Source organism: Myodes glareolus, chromosome 25 (assembly GCF_982192425.1).
Source record: "Myodes glareolus chromosome 25, mMyoGla1.1, whole genome shotgun sequence".
Classification (NCBI taxonomy): domain Eukaryota; kingdom Metazoa; phylum Chordata; class Mammalia; order Rodentia; family Cricetidae; genus Myodes; species Myodes glareolus.
Window position 1 is genome coordinate 19,966,797 of NC_142050.1, and position 20,803 is coordinate 19,987,599.

Genomic DNA, 20,803 nt, shown 5'->3' on the forward strand with positions numbered 1-20,803 from the left:
TTAAAAATAATTATACATAAACAAATAAATACAATTACACATTTTTTGGGGTAGTGCTAAAAATGAAACAGAGTAAATAGTAATTGCCTTACCCACTATATAAGAGCTAAAAAGATCTTAGTATGCCCAAATCAGCGAAGTCCCCACAAAAGCCAACAAGGAGACCGAGTCCTGTATGTAAAAGCAAAGAGCCTTTATTTTAATCAAGTTTGAAAACTCTGTGTCTTCTCATGTCCAACTTATTGGAATAACCAAAGAGCCCCAAGCTCAGTTAGAATAGGGTTTTATAGTAGTAAAGGTGGGGGTGGGGGACTCTGAGGTTCAGGACTCCTGATTAGCTGACATTTGTCTAGGGAAGTCCTGGTGAGTGCGTACTGGCAGGTGATCCTATCTACAGCAGGTGGAACACTAGGCATTTCCTTTGGATGGTCTGTTTTGGGATGGCGCTAGGTAACCTCAGTTTATGTTTTTTCTGCCACCAGGTATTGCCTCAGGGTAAACTACTGAGACTCGGGCCTTTTATTAAATTTATCGATGGCTGAATTCTACTCTGGCAGGTGATAATGGTTGGAAGTAAAGAACTTCCTTTGGGTGACCTGCCCAGACTTAGCTTATCAAGGCTGGCCTCCACACTACCTAAGTGACATACGGCATATGAACTGTTGGAGCTGAATGTCTTTTAAAATTTGCTGATAAGACATTCCCAGCTCAGTGACAACTTTGAAGTCTCCAGGTAGGAGAAAGTTTGCACATCCCCACTCTGCGAGCTCCGGGAGTGCACATGGAAGCTGCAGAGAGGAGACTAGAGAAAGGGGCAAGAACAGAGTCACACAGGTCACACAGGCAAGGGAAGAATCCCACCCCTCCCCCACTCTGGGAACCAGCAGTGCACAGGGCCCGCCACATTTGTACCTCTTTACATGCGCGTTGCTGCCCTGTGTTGGATAGACTATCCAGGATGTTGAGTGGAGGCAGAGAAACCACTCGTAGGCCCGTTAGATGGGATGCTGAAAGTTCAGTGGTTGAGAGGGTGGGTGATGGAGAGGCAAGGACACCTTTCAGAGGTAGAACCAGAATTGGTGTTGGGGTGAGAAAGAAGACGGAAAGGGGAAAGGGGCGTGCTCGAGGAGGACTCCTCCCAATCATGCGAGCAATGATGGCATTTACCTACTGGGAGACCAAATGGAGGGGGCATGAGATGAAGTAGGTGTGGATGTTCTATTAGCTCCCTACCATCTCTTCTTTCTCGTATGCTTCTTTCTCGTATGCTTCCTTCCCGAGTTTCATCTCCTATGCTATTGATGCCCCCAGAAATCTAACATCAGTAGAGGAGAAAACATAGCTTTTGTCCTTTTGAATTTGGCTTATTTTTTCTTAACATAGTGATTTCTGATTCTGTTCATTTCCCTGCAAGTGTCACGCTTTTATTTTTCTTCACAACTGAAAAATATCTATTGTAAATTTGTACCATTTTCCTGTCCCATCCATCTGTTGGTGGTCTTCTAGGCTGACTATATTTCTTAGCTACTGTGAATAGGGGCCTGGTAAACATGAATGTCCCTGTGTCTCTGCACTGGAGAGGGGGGATATTGAGAAAAGAAACCAAGGGGATGGGCAGAGCAAGGGGACAAAAGAGGATAACGGGAGAGGGCAACAAACAAGGACGAGGTATTTACAAAATTCCAAAATAAAACTCACTACTTTGTTATGCTAGTGAAAAATCATTTAGTAAAACAAATATATCTGAAGGAAATTTGTGGAGAAGATGTGTGAATGTCAGAGCGGGATGTGGACAGGTTCCTACTCTTGCAGAATTTGGTCTTACGTTAGCTGCTCTTCTTGACTGTGGCCTGACTGTGACATCGCCACTGATCTCTGTGATGAGCTGCTTGTTGCTTGGCTAGATAGTGTAGCCTGGACTCATTCACAGCCCTGGCTATTTGCTGGGTGTCAGGGTCCTGAGGGTGACTTTGTTCCATGTCTCCCATCAACTCAGGATATTCATTGTATTTTTGTCTAGTGGCAGTGCCCAGCTTCTCGGGAACAGCAAGGGAAGAGCCCTTCAAGGCCAGGGTCTTTTTATGATTTTGTTTTTTAAAGCAAATTGAATGCCTGCTACTCCCCTACACATGCATCCTCAAAAATATGCCATGCCCCAACACCTACAATCCATGAATTTGACATCATTTAGACAAAGTATCTTAGGAGATGTACTAAGTCAATGTCTCAGTTATTGTTCTACTGCTATGAAGGCACACTATGACCATGGCTGCTTAGAAAAGAAAGTCTTTAATTGGGCACTTGCGTGCAGTGTCAGAGAGTGGGCCTATAACCATCATGGTGTGGAACATAGCACCAAGTAGATAGACAGGGCACTGGAGCAGCGGTTGAGAGCTTATATCTTATCCACAAGCAGCAGTGGGGAGGGCCAGGCATGGGATTTTGAAACCTCAACATTAGTGATACACCTCCAACAAGACCACATTTCCTAATCCTTCCCGAAACAGTCCTGTCGTTTTTTAGGAAATCTCAGTTGTTCAATTTTAGCAATAAAGAGTCAAGAGTCAGATGCTGGAGTGAAAGCCCTGTTAGCCGAGAGAGGCAGAGAAAGCGCCCAGCTGACCTTCCTCCTCGGCTGATGTCCCCCTAAACTTCTGTTCCTATGCAGTTTCAAACCAAAACCTCAAACTGAATATCCGTCCCTCCTACTTCTTGTCCATCTCTCTATCTGTCCTCCTGATTCCCCTTACTCTGTGTTTTCTCCCTGTTCACTTCCTGCCAACTGGTTCCTTGCTCCACCTCTTGACCTGTGGTTGACTTTATGTAACCTGTTTACAGTATCCTAGCAGAAAGCTCTTGGATTAAAGGTATGTGCTAGAACTGACTCACACACCACGACTAGAAACAGATCTTTCCAGTAAAAAGTGCAGTCTTGGGGTTCACAGTGCGATCAAATGTCCTGCAATACTTTCACCAACTAGGGACCAAGAATTCAAATCCATGAGCCTTCCGGGGCCATTATCATTCAAACCACCAAGTGAAGAGCATCCTGGATTTCACAGCTGGCCCCAGGTCACGCAGAGGATGAGAACCCACAGGACAAAGTCAGAAGGGTTGGTTGCTATCGAAGAGGAACTGACTCACAGAGGGGAAGTTACAAAACTGAGCAAGAGATTAGAACTTTGTACTCACAGGAATGTCAGCAACCACTTGAAGCTGGAAAGGAAAGGAATGGGTTCTCCTAGACCCTTAGTAGGGAACATGGCCCTGGGGACAACCCCGGTTGCAGGCTTTGGCTCCCAGAACTGTAAGAAAGTACATTTTCTTATGCGGTGTCATCAATATTTGTGACAGAAGTCATAGGAAGTGAGGAGTTTTGTGTTTTCATATTAGGGCATTTTATCATCAGGATTGACAAGATATAGCCCAAATGTGAGAATAGAGGAATATTTAAATTAGACACAAGAGACCCTGAGAGAAGAGGGAAAAGGATATTTTTTCTAATGGCTTCTCTATAAGAAAAGGCTGCTTTTCTAGTGGTTGTCTACTTTCATCATTGAAGAGACAGAAAAGCGATTTCCTCATAAACATTGACGCGGAATAAGGACCTCGAATCCACTCTTCAGACTTGCATGCGATAATTACGTTTGATCATGGTCAAAGCCGACTCAAAGGAAGGGCAGCGTTGAATATTTCCGCTATCTCCCCTGATTAATGCAGCTCACTTGTTTTCCAAAACTGTTCCAAGAGAGACTAATTTGTGCCGGCACCGTGGAAGAGGCCTCAGAAGAGAGACGCTGTCTGCAGCGGCAGAGAAATATGTGTTGCTAAATAACTGTAATAAGCACAGAATGCAATAAGGGACTCAGAGATGCTGGCATAGCAACCAACAGTAGTGAACGGCTCAGCCTGGGGAAAGTCGGGTAGACTTCAGAATGGACGAGGATGGAAGAAAGAGGAGGAAGTTCTTTAGTGAAGGGAAGGAAAGCCAAAGTAAAGGTAGAAGAGCATCTGGGGCAAGCACTTGGGGGTGATCTCTTGTTCTTAGCCCCTGCCCTCTTGCTGCTTCTCGATTGCCACGAGTTGACCAGTCTTACTCCACCACAGGCTTCTTACCATGACGCACTTCTCCATAATGGACTTTCTTCTTTGAAGGTAATTTTCTCGGGTATTTTGTTACAGCAACGGAAATCTAAGGAAAGAAGTAGGGAGGGGCTTGGGAGGGAGAGAGAACAAAATGAAGAGCGGGATTTCTAGACCAGATAAGATGTTTTAAGGATGAAAACCCGAAAATCTCGAGCCTTGAGGAATTGCAAAATACAAAGCAGCCGTCACTTTACACAGTACTGAAAGTGTTCGCTTACATTGTTCCATCAGAAACTTTGACATACCTGGGAAGGGTTCATCTAAGGATGCGGAAAGGAAGATGCACGATTCTGTGGCGAGGAACCTGGTAATAAATGTCAGTTAGGATTAGGATTCCCATCTCCAGTGACTAGAACTGTCTTAATTACCCCTTGGCAACCTGAGGCACTCAGCAACCATTTACAGTCCCTTCAGAAAGCATGTCAGCGCCTGAGACAAGCACGCCGTTCAAGTTTGCTCTCCACACAAGTAGCACGCTTCCCAAGTCAGTGCAGGAGGGCTGAGCGAAAACATTTCAGTCAGATAAGTGTGGGTGGAACAGCTTCCAAGTTTCGTGGGCAAAAAATTGAGAAACTTAGAAGAATTCTAGGTTTATGTTTTATGTTTGTATGTTGTTGCTCCATCTACAGTGATGCCAGTGTACACAGGGAGAGGTTTCTGGAAGTCAGATGGCCTACAATTGCAATTAGTTCAACCCCACGCAAATAGAAAGCCTTTGTCGGCTGCCACAAGACTGACATTGGCATGTCCACTTAGATTTTATGGATTTAAAAAAAATGTTTAAAAAATTTTAGCTATCACTCTTTTGTTTTCACATTTTTTAAAATGCACTTGGTAGTACTGAGAGTAAAGGGCTATGCTGTAACTACTGGGGCCTCCTCTCCTCTATAAGCTGAAGAAAGATCCGATTCACAAGCAGTTCTGCAGAGATGACTCAGTAGACAGAGAAAAGACAATATGTGGTTGTCAGAATCAGTAGTCAATCTGCAGCACACATTAAAAAAAAAAACCTCAGTTTGGGCTAGATAGCATTGCATTAGAGCAGATACTTAGCTGTCAGCTTTTAGATTGTGAATAACAATTAAATGTTCACTTAAAATAGCACATGTAAAATACTGAATTTTGTTTCTGTGAGAGAGTTGTAGCTGGCATAAGAGGTGCCTAAGAAAATGGCAGGAGAATGTAATGAAGCTAGTGAGAATTCAGCACTTCCACACTGCAGCCCTTCAGTTAGGGCTGCTGCTGTATCAGTCTCTTTGCTGTTCCACGAGAACCCATTATCTTTTCTTTTCATTGTTTTAAATTGTGTGTGTGTGTGTGTGTGTGTGTGTGTGTGTGTGTGCACGAGTGTGTGTGTGTGCAGGAGTGTGTGTGTAAGTGCACGTACTCTCAGAGAACAGAGGCATCACATCCTCCTGAATCTGGAGCTACAGGGAGTTGTGAGCTACATGGCATGGGGGCTAGGAACTGAACTTGGGCCCTCTGCAGAAGTAGTACCTTCTCTTAACCACCTGGCCATCTTTCCAGCCTACAGAGCCATAATATATATATTTCTAGAATGAATATATAGCCCTTTCTTTTGTGCTTGACTATTAGACTTAATAAGATATAATGATATAATAATCAACTAAGTTGATCATCTGCATTAAATATCCAAAGTGCGTGCATATAATATATGTATATATATATATATATAATATACACAAACACACACACGCATATATATAGTTTCCTTTTCACTTCCTTACCTTTTTGGTCATGACATAGCAATCTTGTGTGTAGGTATGGCATATAAGCGTGTTCCTGTGTATGTGCATAAATGCATGCGGATACCCATGTGTGCACAGGTGTGCAGAGGTTGCGGATCTTCCTGGATTGGATTTCCTCCTTACATTTTGAGAAAACTCTCATTTGAGCCTGGTGCTCACTGATTCAGTTAGGCTGGTTGGCCAGCGGGCTTCAGGGACTACCTGTCTCTGTTCCCCTAGTGCCGGGGTCACAGACGTGCATCCCATATCCAGTCTTTAAGTGGTCACTAGTGATCTTGCTTTAGACCTAAAGACTTGCACAGCAGGTACAGGAGTCACGGCACTTGCCCCTGAACACTCTCCCTCACTTCGAAATAGGAATCTTTCCAACGTTTCTTATTTGCAATTTTTATACTGTGTGTCACAAATAATATTGGTTACATATATGAAGTATCAATGTATGATAATAAAAGATGAAAAGTTTGCAAATGAGGTTTTGGATCTTGCTGCAGCTTAAAGAAGGCTTATATTCTAATGTCAGTGGAGAGCATGTGACCTGCTTGAACAATGGCATTTATCCAAAGAAAATGAGTAGGTCAGTACCTAGAGAGTTCAGTGATAGAACCTTTACAACTTTCGCTTCTGCTCTATACTGCTAGGTCTCTCTGCTCCTTTATTGCTCACAGAGAAAGTGTGGAAGGAATAATAAAGAAAACCTGGCAGTTCTCTGAGAAGGCTGAATATAATGCAATCAAGGTTTTGCCATTCAAAGCAAATAACTACATTTTTATGCTTTTCACAGCCCTTTGTGTTCCTGGCCCCTGCTTCTCTCCGGTTCTCTCACATTCATGGGGGAGAACTCAAGATGTTTAACTGTGAAACTGCTTCAATCGCTCAGACTCTGTATCCTGATTTCCTAAGCTTAGCATGTGCACCAAAGCTTCAGGTTATTGAGAAATATGAATGAATAAAATTTTTCGTGTCGCTGGGAGCACAGAGCTTGTCCTAGTATTTAAGCTTTTAATTTAATTCCAAAGAACGTGCAAAAAGTATCCTAATTTAAGTTAACCTAATTCAATTTTCCCGCAGTTTACCTTAAAGTAAGCCATTTTTCAACCTGCTGAAACAAATGATGAGAATTTTTATAGTCTTAAATCCTTTGATGTAGCAGGAGATTTTTTTTCCTCTTGATCCAGGTAATTTAAGTTGCTAAATTTTTGTTCTTCACAAGAGGTGATTAGGGTATATGCATTACTTAAATAGTTGAACTGGTATTTCAGAAATGTGGTTGTAAAGGCATGTGCTTGAAAAGCCCGGAAGTTTCAAGCCGTCTATTTCACATGGACATGAAAACACAGGTGATCATCCTTGTGTATTCCAGGGTCTGCCCACGTCAGGAAGTGGAGTTCAGTATGAGGGCGGAAGTCACACCTGAGCTTTGCAGCCCAGCAGGCCTGCTGTTACACGATGTTGGTTGGTGGCACTTGATTCTTGGGCTTTCAGCTCATGACTTGAATTCTCAACCCCAAGTTTCCTCTTCTATAAAACAGGATAGTAGGAGCCCTTCTCTGAGTACCTCTCGTCTAGGAATACAAGCACAGTAGGGAATGGAAAGTATAGTCTCTGTCCTGTAATGGGTGTGGCTAAGGTTAGTGTGTGGTGGTCAATGCTGAGTAGGATTGTGGTCAAGTAACACAGGAAAGACAAATCAGTCACAGCCTAGATCTCTAGCTGCCCCTAGTGTCCCTTTCTCAAAACCTTTTTGTTCTTTTCCTTAATTCTATTCTGAAATCTTGTATTTTCTCCCAACTCTTGTCCCTTCGACACGTAAAGAGGACTTCTCTTTCTTCAGCCTCGCTTGCTCTTTGCTTCTTGGCCTGACCCACTGCAGTAAGGAGCAGACACCTTCCTCCTCCAGGCTTCCACTGCCCTATAGAGAACTTTCAAAGATTTCTAGTACAATGAATGCCACGTATACACCTGTTAAAAGCTTGATCTGCCTAAGAAGGACCTCAGAATCAGTTTCTTATTTCTGGTATAAGCACTTTAATATACATACACACACACACACACACTCACACACACACACACACACACACACTCACACACACATATAGTGTAAATTTTATTGTATTTTATTTAAAAAGAGAACAAACTATCTTTTTTCATTTTATATACCAACCCCAGTTTCTACTCCCTCCCCTCCTTACATTCCCTTTACCTGCCTCCCCACTCCACCCCCCATCCACTCCTCAGAGAGAGTAAGGCACATTGCTTTAGGGAAAGTCCAAGACCAAGACCCTCCCTACTATATCTAGACTGAGCAAGGCATCCATCCAAAGGGAATGGGTTTTCAAAAAGTCAATACAAACAGTAGGGATAAATCCTGGTCTTGCTGCCAGTGGCCCCATAGTCTGCCCCAGCCATACAACTGTCACCCACATTCAGAGGGACTTGTTTGGTCTTACACTGGTTCCTTCCCTGTCCGGCTGGAGTTGGTGAGCTCCTATTAGCTCAGGTAAACTGTCTCAGTGGGTCACTTTCCAATCTTTAAGAGACAAAAACAATCTAGCATTTACCTGGCCCTAATATTTGTTCTATAGTGAAAAATCCTCTCTCTCTCTCTCTCTCTCTCTCTCTCTCTCTCTCTCTCTCTCTCTCTGTCTCTCTCTGTCTCTCTCTCTCTGACTCTCTCTCTCTCTCTCCCCCTACCTCCCTCCTTCCCTTCCTCCCTCTTTCTCTTTCTTTCTTTCTTTCTCTCTCTCTCTGTCTCTGTCTCTCTCTCTCTCTCCCTACCTACCTCCCTCCCTTCCTCCCTCTTTTTCTTTCTTTCTCTCTCTCTCTCTCTCTTTCTCTCTCTCTCTCTTTCTCATACACACACACACACACACACACACACACACACACACACACCTCTTATATCAGGTTCAGGTATTATTGCCTCATCAAGATTTCTCCCAGAAGCAGTGTTTGAGCTCACAGTTCGGGGATGAGGTTCATCATGTCAGAGATGTGGTGGCAGGAATAGCAAGGAGGTGGCAGGTCGTAGTCTCCACGGTCAGCAAGCAAAGAGCAGTGACTGACAGCGCTCAGCCTACTTCTTATTTTTGGTTTGGTCTGACAGTTAAAGCAGATCTTCTCACCTCTTGTAACTAATGCAGAAAACGCTAACAGAAATGCCAAGTGTAGTGTCCTGGGACTGTAGACCCTGGCAAGGTGACTGCCATTATTAACCGTTACTCCCACCCTACATACACTGACTATGACACCGAAAACCACTTTCAGTTATTTGTTCCTAACAGAAACCTCATATCTCATGGTAAATCACCACGTTTTCTGTTTTGTGTTGGTTTTTTGTTTGTTTTTGTTGTTACTGTTGTTTTGTTTTGTCTTGTTTTGTTTTGTTGAGGCAGGGTCTTTCTGTGCAGCTCTAGGCTGACCTGAAACATTCTATAGCATGCTACGTAGACCATGCCGGTCATGAACTCTCAGAGATCTGCCAGCCCCTGCCTCCTGACTGCAGACTGAAGGCATGTACCACCATACTCAATTCTTGATCCTTTTTAATATACATTGTGGAAAATTCAAAGTATTGAGCCACTTCGCTGTAAGGAAAGTCTTCCCTCTGTAGCTGTGTATTTATGTGATCAAACTTCATCCATTCTTCTGTTATAAATATTATGAGTACTGATGCTGAATATATATTGTTTTAAGAGTAAGAAACATGTTTTATACATATGAGCTATTTCAATAAAAGTATATTCATGTGAAAGATGCATTTACAATTTGATTTTACGTTTTAGAACAAAAATTATTTAAGATTTGTGATATGCTTCTCTTGTCCTGAGTTGTGTATGATCAATAACTACATCAGAATTCTTTGAAAAATATATTTAGGTTTTTTGTTTCCATCTTATAGCTTAGAGTCATATGATCACTGACATTTCAAAGATTTCAGTGTACAGGCACGTTTTAGCTGAGAATTATAGAACAATCAAAAAGATTTTTCAGTATGAAATATATCTCTGTAAAATTCTGAAATATTTGAATTACTTTAGATACATTTTCAGGACTCTGTGAAACAAACCGGTTGGATTAAATTCAGAGATCCCTACTGAGTCTCTAAAAGTCAAAATAATTATCTCCACCAAGAACAATAAGCTTCAATTTCAACTGCATTAAAAATATGTCAGATGCATCTTTGTTCCCACTTTAATTTGGACTAAGAGTCAGCTTGGGTCTGGGTTCTGTATATTTAATTGAGTGTCCTCAACTCTACCAGTGGTAAATTGAGTGCGACCCTTAAGAGGTTTTTATTTTGTTTTGTTTTGTCCTTCTGGGTGTTGACAGACACCCAAAACCCCCATGCCTTAAATTGCATGTTACCTCATTTGTTTTCTCTTCTGGATCATTCTTTCCAACACTTAAGCTTTCTATGTACTGCTTCATACTCTGGTCCACAGACACACACACAAAAAGCCCAGGGTAGGCATGCTCAGAGATAAGAAGGCGGTGAGGACCCACAGCTGAGACGGACAGTGTTTGCATTGTTTGTAGGAACATGGAGCAAGGGAAGTATTATTTTTTGTTTGGTTTCATCTTGTTTTGATAAGTCCTGACTCTTAAAGCCAAGTCACATTCTTTTGGACCTTGCCGACACAAATTAGCGAACATTAAAGCCTCAGTATTGACAAGAGAGAGACTAGAAAACGTCAGAGACTTGAATTTCTTTTTCTCTGTGTTAATTTGCACAGTAACGTAAGATGTACTATATCAACCATTTTCTGGGTCCAGTTTACTAGCATTAACAATACCTATACTATTGCTCAACCAATCTCCGGAGCTTTGAGAAACCCAGAAATTCTACACGATCCGTTACGTAACAACTTCCTATTCCCCTTTCCCTCATCCTCTGCTAAGCACCATTCTGCTCCTACACATTTGATATATAATAGTGGGAGTGCCTGTGGTTTATGTGACTGAGTTCTTTCTCATATAATGTCATCAAGGTTCATCACCATTGGAGTGTGTTACAGACTTTCTTTCTTACGTAGGACTGGGCAGTACCTGTGTCTCCAGAGAGCACTTATTCCGATCTCTACATTTGTCTAAGTTCACTGGTTGTTTCCACTCTTGGGCGACGGAATCTACTTCTGCTCTGAGCACAAGTGCAGATATCTCTTTCTGGGGTGTGACTTTCAAGTCTCCTGATAGACTCCCTGCAATTGCTGGGCCAAATGATAAATGTATTATTCTTGGCTTTTGAGAAGTAACCTCTTTACAGTCCAATTTCAGGATCTGAGCATCATAATCCCTTCCTGATATCTGTTACTCTGTGTGTTTTTAAGATAATTATCAGATAATAATCATACTAAACAGGTGTGAGGGCTTGCTTTGCTGTAGTTGTGACATGTTTTCTCCAGTAATTGACAGGGTTACCCATCTTTTCATATATTTAATGCAAATAATAATACTTAATTTTTTTAGTACTCTTCAATCAGAAATGACAAAATCTCTCTCTCTCTCTCTCTCTCATTCATAGTAGCACTAAAAGAAATGGAACAGGTTTGTATTTGTATTAGAAAGGTGTAGCACGCAAGCCTAGATTCTAAATATATTTGTATTCTGCCAAAGTTTCTAAGTTAGCCAAAGATATTACTTTAAGGAAAACTAATATTGGTTCATCTTCCAGCTTTCTCTCTAGCTCTGGGATTAAATTTCCTTATCTCAAAAATCCTCTCAAACAGTCATAAGCTTCTATATTTCAAAGGTTTTCTTAAAAGTCACTAGAGGGGAGATGTGCATCCTTTCACTCCAGTGAGATGTCAGCAAGAAATAAATATTGTGTAGCTTGTGTTTCTGTGGTACGGGACTAAGCCTGCTGGCTGCTTTCAGCCTCCAGTTGCCAGGCTTCCTGAGCCTAGTCGTTGCTAGGCCTCCTTATTCCCCAGGGAAAGGTGAGTGTGCTATCCGCCCATTCCTGCAGACCCATGAGGCAGGATACAGCCTCACAATGCAAAACAATCAAGTACGATAGGGAGTCAAGCAGGAACTCAGTTTATTACGGTGAGCGTCAACTTACATAGCTTAAGTGACATGGTGTGATGTGGGGGTACCTTCATCCAATGGGAGGTAGCCAAACCCACCCTCTGACTGGAGGAGCATCTACCTAAATTTTGCTGTCTCATTCTCACTCAAACTCAGCCATGCCTTTCTCTGTCTTACAGGCCTCTAAGTACTCGATCCAGGCTTTTTTCTGTCCTGTAGGCCTCAATGTACAGGTCCTGAGATAATTTCGGCCCAACAGAAGCCTAAGGTCTTATGCTCTGCCAATGAACGATAGCTGTAGCCTAATGCATTGTTTTAAGACTGCGTTATTTAGAAGACAGAGTAAACAAATTCCTCCAATGAAAGTGTCTGAGGTTTCTATAAGGACATATCTAGGATTCCTCATTCAACAACCGTATTAAATATTGATTCTGCCTCAGGCACCCATGTGTCAGAGGTAAATGGTAATTCCTGGCCTAGAATACCTCAGTCTAATGAGAAGCACAGACAAGAAGATCATCAAGTTTAACAGAGAATGTATTAATTAGCATGTGATAATTGAGAACCAATCAATCAATCAAGAGCAACTTGTCTAGTCTTTCAGGAGAGGACAGAAATATTGAGTTGACTATGAGGTATGCATATGAGGTGAATAATTAGTGCACTTTGGAAGTATTTAAGGCACCAAATTCATAGCTTAAACTTTCCTCCAAATATTTTGGTTCATTCTCAGCTTTTCCATTCTTCCATTTTCTTTCTTGCTAACTTGTTATTGATCCTTTGTGTATTGCACATCATGCATCCTGATGCCATTCATCTCCCCAGCCCTTCATCCCCACCCTCTGCTCTTGCAAACCTCCCCCAAAAGAAAAGAAAATTAAAACAACAAAAACAAAAAACCAATTTTCATTGTGGAAGCTCTAGTGTGACAGAGCGAAGCAAACAGTATACCCCTTAGTCCATACACTTGCAAGTGTTCTTTACTTAACAAGTGTTCATTGCAATGAGTTTTGGTTTCTGCAACACTATTGTTACTGGGTCCTCACTGAGACTCCTCTTAGATATCTTGTTACGTTCAGTCATGGAGACCCTGAAACTTTGGGTTTCACATGCTCCAGAACTCCATAGATAGGATGGATGTTAGGGTGGGCCAGCTCATAACTCTGGTTCTGGGCCTACGTGGTAGCTGTGTTGGTCAGCCTGCCAATTCTCCCTCGTCCCCACCAGGAGGGCCAGCTCTCCAGCACTACCCTGGCTAGTTCACCCAACACAGCAGGCAGCAAGGGGAAGAGCCAGGTCTCTTGCTTTCACACCCTCAGGCCAGTTTACCCACATCTACACCATCAAGGCCAGCTCTACTGTGTTGCCCAGGTGAGGAGCAGGGCCCACTTTCCCGAGTGCTGCAGCTGGTAAGGGGCAGATCCAGCTCTCTTGCTCTCCATCCTTCGATTTTCAATATGTAGTTTTGGTTCACTTATTTATATCTCAGTTGGTTAAATGGATTTACTTTGTAAGTGCTAACACATCTCACCGATTATTTCTTGGAATTTTTAAGTACAAACAACCAGTGATATTTAAGCTTTCTTTATAACTATCATCTTACAAGGTCATTTTCTATCCATTTATGTAGCAATAAGTTTGGGTTTTATTGTTGCCCTGACAGGAAAAATAAGTAGGCTGTAGAGATTGTAGTGTCATGAAATGCTTTAAGCATTCTGTTGTTGCTGCTTGCTTAGTTTTTGCTTTGGGCTTTTGGAGACAGGGTCTCTCACTTTGTAGCTTAAACTGGCCATAAATTGACTACCTACCTCAAACAGTCCTCAAATCTATAATCTGCCTATTTCTACCTCATGAACATTGGGAACAAAAGTGTGCACCATCACATCTAGCCTTAAAGGTGTTGGGTTTTTATTCAAGGCCCTGATTTCCTTGGAAAGTTACACTGTCTTATAGATTTAGCTTAAAGATGTTGGCTGGGGAAAGGATGCAGTGCTGTTACAAACAAGCAAAATCCCAGCATTAGCAGTAATTGTCCAAAGATAGAGGAGTCTACTTAATATTTAGATTGTGTCTCCATGATTCAAATGAGCAGAAAGGCAACATTGCTCCTTTCGGGATTTGTGGGTGAGATATGAAATCTCCCAAGTGAGATGTTTTTTAAGTACTGTTATTCTTGAATTTAATTATCAGCAAAATTTGTTCTAATTTGGTAGATTCTGATGAGGTCATTGGGCACACTTTGTCACTGTGCATCTGAGTACACCAAGATGTACACATCACAGATGATTTGACCAAGAAAATATAATTAGCATAGTCATTTACAGTATAAACCAAAACGGGAATTAATCTCTCATTTAGTCTGAGTGATTGAGTTATGGGGAATGACAAATGTGTTATACTCTCTTTGGGAGATGTAACGCAGGTTGATGACATATATGCATATACGCATTAAGCACTTGCATGACCCTTCTTTTATTCTGGCGTGGAGGTTTGTTGACACTGTGCTGAGTAAGTTAGCTAAGTCTATAGAGTAGGAACTGCTATGAACCCCCCTGAAGTGTCCCAGGGTGGCACAGAACCAGAGTTGAACCTGATACCTTTTGGAGTGTTTTACCGCAGGGCTTTACCAAGTCACAGAATGTCGGCTTCCCACAGAGTAGAGAATTAATTGAATAGACTTTGTCTTCAACTCTTATTATTCTAGTTATGACTGGAGAAATAACCATTTGCACATTAGGGGAATAAATGCAAGCCTCAAATACTAATTTGCTGTTCTCCTCTATCGAGGGTATAATTTGACACTCAGTCTTGTACACAATATGTGCTTGACAGAACTTTTCAACATTTTTATATCATTCACCTTAAGCTCTGTAACATTCAGGTGACATTAATGTGGAAAGAATGCGCGAATGTCATTGGCAACTCTTCCTATTAGTATGGTGAACTGAGTGAGATTTGTGCTGCTTTTATTTAGGAACACACAGTGTTATTCTATTTTGACTCAAGGGTGTTAACATTTTTACTGTTAGCATTAATTTGTTTTCTTTTAATTATACAATTACTACATTCATTTTCCTTAGTAAAATGGAAAAATATCTCAATTGCCAGATGTTGATGATATGTTCTTAGGGTCTTAATGTCTGGTCTCATTAGGGTTCTGGTTTTGGCTTATAAAAGTTTATGGACTCAGTATTTGTTGATGTTGGGAGAATTTCAGTGGCACGTTTTAAAGATACGGTTACCATTTTCCATAGATGATTTCTGCTGATATTTGTCCTTCGTTATCATCATATCAAAAGTTTCCAGTGTGTGATCTTTTGCAGTTCTGATAGGTTTGGCCTATTTTTGTGAAAGCATTGATCAAATATCTGCTGCATGTTTTTTCAAAAAATATTTTTTGTTCTTTATCTTTGAAAGTCTATATTTATCTAGAGAAAGTCTGTGAATCAATACGATTTGATTTATATTTTTTTAAAAAATATTGACTTGAAATTTAATGCTAAGCATCTTCAAAAGATAGTTTATTTTATGATTTTTAATATTTCAGTAAATAAGAATAGTTGTTTGTGAAACTCACAGTATTGTCCGCAGGAATACATAGACATGAACTTCTTCTCCTAAGAGCATCCCATCTTCTTCATCGCAGGAAATCTTACATTAAAATGTTATCACAACCCTGTAGGTCTCTTAGATTCTTCTCTGGTTGTCTAGATCTCCCAGAGTAAAATGAGGTAAAAAGAAAGAACTTTGAAAAGGCATTTTTATTGATACATACAAAAAATTGATAATTAAAAATAAAATATTTGAATTTCATTTTTTTCTACTGGCCTTCAATTTTTTTTCCTTGTTGTGTGTGCAAGTCTCTTGTTGGTGGATATTAGCCCACTGTGAAGCAAGGAAGCAAAGATTCAGAGAAGTAGAGGCAAATTCGGTCCCTTTACTGAAAGAACCACAAATCAAGCCAGAGGGCTCCATTGCAACCCTTACTATGTCTGAAACACTATCCTTGCTAGATTCAGTACTATAAGAATAGTGAAATCTTTTTTTTTTTTTAAAAAAAAAGTTAAATTGCAAAGAGCAGGCAATTAAAGATTGGTGCACACCTTTAATCCCAGCTCTCTGGAGGCAGAAGCAAGCAGATCTCTGTGAGTCTGAAGTCAGCCTGGTCTACACAGTGAGTTCCTGGACAGCCACAGAGAAACCTTGTCTCAAGAAGCAAGCAAGCAAAAAAACCCAAAAAAACCCAAAAAAAAACAAAAACAAAACTAAATTGCATGGTATACAGACATTTCTTTCTCCTTGTGACTTTAATTAAAAATATTTAAATCTTTGATTTTCAAATTTTTCTACTTAAAATTTTGTTTGGTTTTTTTGAAGTAGACAGAGGGACATAACCTTCATATCACAAACCTTGGAAACAATGGGCAGCTGAAATTTTATTTCGCCATGTCAATCTTTTGTTTTTTTCCTAGTTGCAAATGTTTTTTGAGACATTCCTGAGAACAAGTTCACCTCTGCAGGCTTTGGATAGCATGAAAGAAGCAATTAGCAAGCTCTTATTGGTGGCTGAGGTGTTCAGTGAAGCATCTACTCTGGGACCAAAGACCTTCCATAGGTAAGAGAGAGACAGAGACATCGAGAGAGAGAGAGAGAGAGAGAGAGAGAGAGAGAGAGAGAGAGAGAGAGAGAGAGAGGAGAGAGTTAGAGGTTCTTAAATATGGTAGTGAAAAGGCTTAGTTACTGAAAGTAAATAGAACTTGGGAAAGTGCATGTCAGTATATTGTAATATGATTTTCTCACTATGTATGGCCTAATTTATAGATTCTGTAACTTCAGAGGTTGTTACATGCCATTTGCTTGTATGCAAATGGTGTGACAGGAAATAAAACACAGGGCTTTAAACATTTATTCTTATTATAACCATTATCTTTTCAGCAATCTTTGTTTACAGTCTAGACTAGCCTGGAACTTATCATCTTTCTGCCTCTGCTTCCTAAGGGCTGGCTCTACAAGCCTACTCCTGGATCCTAAAATTAAGTTTGAATTTGTAGCTCCTTTCAAGTATTTCCATCAAATATTCTAAGTATTGACTAGGTATAACTTTCCCTGTACAACATACATTAATTTTCAACGATTTCAAAATCGTGAGAAAGAAACAAAAACTTTTAACAAAATTCAATCAGCTCTCACCTCATAGCTCAGCTTCTCTGACAATAGCTCGTGGCCTTTGTTCTAGGGCAACATTGTCTAGTTTGCCGGAAAGGGAGAGATGCTTGGCGCACTATGTTCATATACTGCACTCGTTCTTGCACTTCCTGAGTGCATTAGCGCTAAACATGGAAGGCCTGGGAACTTCTCCCCATAGGAAGGTTCTCAAGGAATGACATCGCTGATTACTGTAGTGTGTCATGGAGAATGGAGGAGTGTTTGCACTTTCTCTAGTGAACAAAAGAGACTCAAGTCCAACAAGCCATTCCATGCAATTTTTCTATTATCCATGCCATTGGCCTTTTAAATTATGAAATTTAATGGTATCAACTATAAACAATGTAATAACAGAAAGCAGAGTAAGTCTAGAAAAAAAATATGGAAATATGTTGTCCTGCTACTTTGTGTTTTTTCTTCCAGATGTAGACAGTGTTTTCAGCTTTTGACTTTTGATATCGGTTTTGGGGATGCTGGATATCCTGTGGTGCTCCAGGTGAGTATGCAGGATAAAGTGTGTGGGCGTTGCAGGGCTGGGGGTGGTTTGGAAGACCTTTTAAAGGATACTGTCAATTTCCTCTCCTCCAACACATCTTCACTTTTCATACTTTCTGAGCTACTGCAGACGTTTTCTAGAGCCAGTGCATTTGAGGAAAGCCCATATGCGCATGCTGACGGTGGGTTTCATCTACAATTGCCAGTTGATTAAAACAGCTTCCATTGCAGTCCTTATAGGCTCATGCCCATGAGTCCTAGCGAGGGGGAACCTGGGAATTCTAATCGCCATGTGGACATGCTAGGGCAAACATGACGTTTTCTATAGTTCCCCTGAATTCATGAACAAAGATGGCTTTAAATTTTCATGGGGAAAAGTAAGACATCGATAATAACAAACAGAAGATGACCCAGGGTGCTCGCAGGGCATCATGAAGATAGCGCTGTCATTGCTTTTATTTTTTATATATATAATTAATAGATACTTTATTTTTCTTGTCATTTTTTTAAATTTTATTTTTATTATTAAAAAAATTCCACCTCCTCCCTACCTCCCATTTCCCTCCCCCTCCCCTACTCCCCTCCCCCTCCCTCTTCCTCTCCAGTCCAAAGAGCAGGCAGGGTTCCCTGCCCTGTCATTGTTTTTAAATTGGTCTTCATTTTCATTTTAAAAGGGCTTAGGGACCAGAGAGATTGACCAGAGGCAGAATTCCTGCCTGGAATGCACTAGGTCTTAGGTTCCATCCCTAGTAATACAAACACATAAGTTATTTTTCAATTTTAATCTAAAAGCGTAAAAAGTCATGTGAAACTTTGAAATATTTTCCGATAGATGTATATATCGATATGGGTGATTTTTAGTTTGTTTTGAATTCACTCTTTTAGGTCACCTCCCTTAGCATATTTTTTCTTCTAAAACATTCTTCAGTGGTAAGAGGACAAAAATATTGGTTCACTTAGTTTATAAAAAGCTGTCTATTGGGAGCATAGGGACCATGGGAGACAGTTGAAGGAGAAGGGAGGAGCAGGGAGGGGAGCAGAGAAAAATATATAGCTCAATAAAATCAATTTTTAAAAAGCTGTCTATTGGGCTACAGGGTAAGAAAGGGGAGCACAATCATCCTATCGTTAACCAGAGTTCAACTCCACCAGAGTTTAGCTTTTCCAAAACCATAATAGAGATGATACAATTACAGAAAATTGACACGTTTAAGATTTATCTTTAATTTAGAATCTTTATGAAATTTCAATAGTCATTTGCCTTTTTGATGTATATCTAATAGTTGAAATTAAACTTTCCAAAAATGTATTTTGGAAAAATGTTACATATTTACTTTCATGAACAAATATTTGTGAGCTATAAAGAGCGTCAAGCTAAGCTAGTGTGACTTTGAAATTGTTCATGTCCCTGTACATTGAAAGAATGGCCTCTTCACAGGAAACATTACTCACGTTTATAAAACTGTTAGCCTTCAAGAGACCACTAGATGTCAGTTCTGGTCTGTAATCCAAGCTGAAATAAATCATCCCTTAGAATTCATTTCCTTCCTCCCACTTCTCTTCCTTCAAAGGTACATGAGCATTTAAAATTTCAAGATGACGAGAATTTCAATTTGAAGGACCAAAATACAGAAAAAATCCTTTGGAAGGATACTTTCAATTTCCTCTTCTCCAATACATCTTCACTTCCCTTATTTTCTGAACTATTGCAGAAGTTTCATAGAGCCGGTGCGTTTGAGGTAAGTCCACGCGTGCACGCTGACAGTGAATTTTCCGCCACTAGTTATTTTTATCGTGAAATTTAAAAATTTTAAAGTTTATTGAAAATTAACTGATAGTTGTTATCTATTATTGTGTGCTTCTGAATTTTTCTCTGACCTGAAAAATTTTATTTTGACTGAAAAATAATTTATTTTATTTTGACTGAGTATGCATGAGAAGGATTGTATTGGAAATGAAGTGAAAAAGTTCACGATTGTTAAGGAATGTTTATGGATATTTTGAATGATACATGTGTTTACACATTTTAGAACACTTTACAAAGACTCTTAGAACTCTCTGAAGGCATTCTAGAATACCAGAGTGCTTCAGGATGACTTCAGGGGACTTGAATTAAAACATTAATTTGCTGAAATACTCATGTCTGTTAACATTTGACTAGATGCTGACAATCAGAATGGTTTGCTTTAGAATGGTTCTGGTTTTTGTTATTTAGGATTTTTGGTTTTTTTTTGATTGTTTTAATGGCAGTCTAACACTATTTCTTTATTCACTAAAATTATCAGTACCAACTACCATCATATTATTCCCCACATATCTTTCTATTTCGAAATTCATATTTGAAGAATTTGGAAAAGGAGTATGTAAAAGCTTTTACAAAGGACCTGATGGTGTCTGTCACTACACCTTGTCAGAGAGGGTTGCTCTTGATTTTGGGGATGATCTAGGAAGCATATGACTGTGAGAAAACCTAGGGTGGTAAACGTGTTTGCCAGTCTACTAAACTTTCCCACGGTAGTGTTCCACACTGGGGGTTCATGGACTGATGTTTCTTGCTCTGAAGGCCCAAGGAAAATCTTGCATTCACAAACCACTTTCACACGTATCCTGCCCGCTCACTACCAAGGTACCATTGGGTTAGTTAAGAGCATCAATCTCGTCAAATATAATTTTTTTATATTTGAATGTTGTTGTGATAGTTTATAATCTCAACTAATTCCATAACTTTAATAAGTTTAAGTGTTACACAGCTTGATTGATTTGTTAAGGGGGGGGGGGGTGATTGGGAGAAAGATGGTTTGACCGCTTCACGATTACTTAAGGCTTTTTTTCTTTCCAGGATGGAAACTATCGAAAGGAGTTCAACCAGTGCCTGTCTTTAGAGGACGTTCACTCAATTAGGACTTTTGTAAAGGAACTTGGGAGTCTGGGAGAATTCCAACTGGTAAAACAAACGTGATATTTCTTTCCACTTAGTGACTGAGATTATGATATTAATAGATTAGCCATAAACTGCCCAGTTTTTCCTTCAAATTGCACATAGATATTTCTTCACAACACACAGTCTTTTGTAGGCATCTTTTGTCCTTTTGGAGAGATGTATGTGCTTTGCTTTAAGCATTCACTGTAATATGTGGCTTCGTAGAGGTGAAGGATCTGAC

The 20,803-nt window shown here is 40.3% G+C and overlaps 1 protein-coding gene across 1 annotated transcript in view; it reads left to right on the top strand.

Annotated features, from left to right (window-relative positions):
* Cped1 (cadherin like and PC-esterase domain containing 1) overlaps positions 1-20,803 on the top strand; it is a 284,218-nt gene that overhangs the window by 133,673 nt on the left and 129,742 nt on the right. The window contains exons 7-10 of the mRNA XM_048450954.3: positions 16,415-16,557; positions 17,571-17,643; positions 19,214-19,381; positions 20,482-20,586. Coding sequence (XP_048306911.3) covers positions 16,415-16,557; positions 17,571-17,643; positions 19,214-19,381; positions 20,482-20,586 — 489 coding nt within the window. The remainder of the gene's footprint in view (positions 1-16,414; positions 16,558-17,570; positions 17,644-19,213; positions 19,382-20,481; positions 20,587-20,803) is intronic.